The sequence below is a fragment of the Danio rerio genome, chromosome 15 (genome assembly GCF_049306965.1).
Source record: "Danio rerio strain Tuebingen ecotype United States chromosome 15, GRCz12tu, whole genome shotgun sequence".
Classification (NCBI taxonomy): Eukaryota; Metazoa; Chordata; class Actinopteri; order Cypriniformes; family Danionidae; genus Danio; species Danio rerio.
Window position 1 is genome coordinate 13865001 of NC_133190.1, and position 5000 is coordinate 13870000.

General features: G+C 32.5%; 1 protein-coding gene across 3 annotated transcripts in view; it reads left to right on the forward strand.

Annotated features, from left to right (window-relative positions):
* prkd2 (protein kinase D2) overlaps window positions 1-5000 on the forward strand; it is a 91215-nt gene that overhangs the window by 53738 nt on the left and 32477 nt on the right. For all 3 annotated transcript variants that reach the window (XR_012390649.1, XR_012390648.1, XM_021466325.3), the window contains 3 exons: window positions 357-488; window positions 662-858; window positions 3041-3224. Coding sequence is in view for 1 of the 3 variants with exons in the window: in XM_021466325.3 (XP_021322000.1) it covers window positions 357-488; window positions 662-858; window positions 3041-3224 (513 nt within the window). In the remaining 2 variants the exon portion in view is untranslated. The remainder of the gene's footprint in view (window positions 1-356; window positions 489-661; window positions 859-3040; window positions 3225-5000) is intronic.

The window sequence follows — 5000 nt, forward strand, 5'->3', positions numbered from 1 at the left end:
AGATGTACTGATAACATGCTTATTCATGTGCATACACATTTTAGCCATGTACTAAACTTGTTAAAAACATAATAATGTTTTCATTCATGTTACAAGGTGAAACATTAAACATGATTTTTTTTACTCTTCATTTTATCTCTTCACGTTTAACCTTAAAGCTTACAAAGCTTTTTCAAAGATATTTTTTAGTTTCTGTAAAGGTCAGTACTGACTAAAGTATGAATACTGACAGAAGCAGTTTTATATTATGTTAATGCATGCATGTACATGAACTGGATTTTGTCCCTAATGATCATGTGAAAGCAATTTTAACATTAGCGCTGATCTTAACGATGTAAATGTGATATATTCTGCAGCTGCTGCCACGTTTGAAGATTTCCAGATTCGTCCACATGCGTTAAATGTGCACTCCTATCGTGCACCTGCATTCTGTGATCACTGCGGCGAGATGCTTTTCGGCCTGGTGCGTCAAGGTCTCAAATGCGATGGTAGGTACTCTGTCTTTTAAAATTAGATTTTTTATTCATTATTCCCGTGTTCATTTAAATATTGCTAAACATATCATGAGCATAAACATAAATTTAAAACCTAATCTAATTAAATATTTATGTGACAATTGTACACAATGACCATTTTCCCCTCTCACTGTCTCCCCCTGCAGGGTGTGGACTGAACTATCACAAACGCTGTGCCTTCAGCATCCCCAATAACTGCAGCGGTGCGAGAAAAAGGCGTCTGTCCACCACGTCCCTGACCAGCAGTCAGTCTCTGCGTCTGTCCACAACCGAGTCCCTTAGTAGCCTCAACAGCAGCATGACGTCTGAAGAAGCCAGCCTCATCCGGTCACACACTCAGATGGTAAAACACATGCCACATTTAAGTTAATGTTTGCACACACACACACAAAAAAACATAAATAAATAAATAAAAAAATAAAATCCTGCTTCCCTTCCATTTAAAGTTTTGAATATAAGATTTAAAGAAATAAGAAAAGGTTATTGGAGTACGTTTTATCAGAAAGTAGACTACTATTTCTCCTTTTCTACTTCATAATGTCAGATTTATTGTTATTCTCCTTTCTTTGTACAGCAGATGTTGTTTGTGAATTTACTTGTGCGGTTTCTGGGTGAAAATTGGTTTTCCATTATTTTTAGTGCACTTTTATTGTGCAAAGATGCATTCTCTGCTTAAATACATAACAGATTTTGCAGGTAAGGTTTTGATGCTGGTTTATACTGGTTCTAGCTGGTCATGTGCTGAGAAGCAGGATTTACAAGATCAAATGGGAAATACTTTTGCAATGTTATTTATTTATATTTTATATAAATGCATTTTAAATATTTTATTCATCAAATAATCTTAAAAATATATATCAGATTTCTCTTTAACCTATGTTAATGTTATAATTGGTTATTAACATCCAAACTAAACAAAAGGATCTTCAGAGGTAAATAATGTATCAGTGATCTTAGGATATGAGATTATTTTAAGTATGCAAAAGTATCATCAGTCCAAGGGACTATATAATAAATATAATAATAATAACAATAATAATAATAAACTTAATTTTTTATAGTGCCTTTAAAGGGGATCTCAAAGCACTTAATACAGAAGAAGAAAAAATGACAAAAGAAAGAGTAAAGACATCCACCATTACAATAATAATTATAAAAGGTAAATACATAAAACATAAAAAAAAAATAATAATTTAAAATCCATTCTAAAATGATAAATTTTAAGAAAACCCGAGATTCAACCTAATGTCAGAAGGAAAACAGTTTCACAATTTAGGTGCGAAAGAGGAAAAATCACAATCTCCAATGGAACACAAACAGTTAGGGAGTACCACTTAGGCCATAACATGACGAAAAATAGATTGCAACTAGGTGTGTTAACAGTTAAACGTTTAAATAAATAATGAGAAGCCAAACTAGGCAAAGCTTAAATTTGTAGGTCAGCATGAGAATTTTAAAATCAGTCCAAAACCTGCACTCAAAAAATTCTTTGTTGTTTGTTCAAACTACTTTTTTTTTTTCTAATGAGATGAAATAACACAATTCTTGAGATTTTTTTAAAGATTAAACTGAGTTAAGTTAAGTTAACTTAATCAGTTTGTGTTGGGACAAAATATAGTAAATGAACTGTGTGGAACCCAGTTTTTGTCAGTGTGTCAGGGAGACTCTAAAACTGGAGAGATTCTCTATGGTCCTGGCCCTTGTTAGTATACTAGCAACTGCATTTTGAACTGACTGACATAAGGTGGTTTTAATTAATTCGGGCAAATGACAAAGGTGTTTATCACTTTTTTTAAGCTAAGATGCTTAGCATGGAGCTGAAATTTGCAAAGTTTCTGAGATGAAAGAATGGACTTCTAACTGTATTTCTAACATGAGGTCCAAAAGTTTAATTACTATTTTTAAAATGTATTTTGAAAATCTAAAACCCTTCCATCCACTGTTAATGTTGATGTACCCATTCTACTAATTTGATGGACTGTTTTGATGAGAATTGCATTAAATTTAGGATGCATTTTTGGATAGGCCTCCGCTTAGGGAGATAAACCATCTACAGTCTGAAAGATAAGACTTGAACCAGTTTAAAACAGCATCAGTAACACTAAAAGCAGTTTCTAAGCAAGAGAGTAAAATAGCATGACTTGACTTTGTCAAAGGCTGCATTTACAATCAGTGTCAGCAGCCATCAACAGATCATTGGTAACCTTAACTAAAGCAGTTTCCGGGCTGTGTAGTTTCTAAACTTTCTAAAATTTATCAAAGATTAGACAAAAAATTTAAGATGGGTTAAGAACTATTATTAATATGTTAGTGGCATGTAAAACGTGAAAGTGGTGTTCAAAAGCATGCTAGAATCACATTGTGATAAATAATTAATGTTTACATCAACAAGCTACTACAACTTTTAGAATTAAAGCAATGTTATTTTTTGTGTGTGCTTAAAATAATATACTAAATCCTGCTATAAGTATTGGTAGTATGAATAAATATTAATTCTATAACGTCATGTTGGTCTCTTTCTTCAGCCCCGCACCCCCAGTGAGGCCAGACGCTTTTACACGGGACGGCCCGTTCACCTGGACAAAATTCTTATGACTAAAGTGAAGGTCCCGCACACATTCGCCGTTCACTCGTACACCAGGCCCACTGTGTGTCAATACTGCAAAAGACTGCTGAGAGGACTCTTCAGACAAGGGCTTCAGTGTAAAGGTCTGACAATCACTCTTTATTCATTTTGCTTAATATATATATATATATATATATATGCATCTTCTTCATGCATAATAATCCATCTGGAAATGCACTGACCCGAAGTTATCTGATGATTTTTTTGTGGTAACAATTGTGGCCTTAAATTCCTCCTATTATTTGTCTACACATCAAAAAAACAATGCATTTTCATATAGAAGTCTTATATCTGTCATTTTTTGCAAAGTACATACAGTTGAAGTCAGAATTAATAGCCCCCCTGAATTATTAGCCCCTCTGTTTATTTATTTATTTTTTTATCTAATTTTCTGTTTAACAGAGAGCAGATTTAACACTTTTATACAGCTTAAAAACACATTTAAAGACTTAACTAGTTTAATTGGGTTAACTAAGCAGGTTAGGGTAATTAGGCAAGTTATTGTATAATTGTAACCAGGTAGTGTGACACTGACAACAAAGTTGCAGATCCACATGCAGGTTTATTAGAATTGTCAGGCAAGCAGTGGTCAATACAGGGGCAAACAGATGTATGACGGCAATACAGAGACAAAGTCAAAATAACAGACAAGTGGTCAAAAGGCAGGCAGCAAACAGGATTAAATAAATAAACGAGGCAAGAATCAAAACCACGGCAAAACAAGACAAAGGAAAACGCGTTGTAGTATCACTTAACAGATAACAAGACTCAGTCTTGGTTGTCTCAATGTGAGCTGTATATATGTGCGTGTAATCAGTACTTGAGCAGCATCAGCTGGGTGTATGCAATCAGTTAGGATCAGAAACAGGTTGTGTGTGTATGTTGCAGGACTGAAAATGTAGTCCATTTACGAGCAGATTTGTAGTCCTATGTGTATGAATGTTTACCAGCGAACTCTAGTGGTTGTAGATTGCTGGTGATGTGTCAATAATGATGGTTTGTTTTGTAGACTATCGAAACCAAAATTAGCCTAAAGGGGCTAATAATTTTGTCTTTAAATGGTGTTTAAAAAAATTAAAAGCTGCTTTTACTCTAGCCGAAATAAAACAAATAAGACTTTCTCCAAGAAAAAAATTTACATACTGTGAAAATTTCCTTGCTTTGTCAAACATCATTTGGGAAATATTTAAAAAAGAGAAAAAAATTCAAAGGGGGACTGATAATCCTGACTTCAACTGTATATGACATACAATTTCATATTTGTATTTCACACAACTGTCATATGTGTCAAAATATTGCAAAAATGTCAGTGTTGTATATCGGAATTACAAATATGTACATATATTTTCAAATATACTAACAATGAATTATTTATTCCATGGTAAATTATATTTTATATATGTGAAATCCAAATATGAAATTGTATGTCATATATGTATTATGACACAGAAATTGTTTAATTAATTTATTTAATATGATGACTTGTAACTAACCTACAAATTAGAAATAGTAAATAGTAAATATGTACAGTATGTATAGCACCTTTTAGTAGTTTTACATTTTTTCCACATAAATGATGCTCTTTTAAATGATCTACTCAGCAAACAAAGCCAAAACCATTAGCATGTTGTATAAAAATTCCGCTTTGCAAATGCAACAATAAATTGCATTGACAAAAATAAAGCACATGTAATGGTATAGTAAATAATGATACAATAAAACAATAAAACTTTTTAACATCACACTACTGAATGTAATATCTCAACTGGAACTCAAATAAACATTTACACAAAAGTTGAAAATGATTCATACAAAAAAAAATGAGCTGAGTTTTAGCTTTTATTTATATTTATATTTTT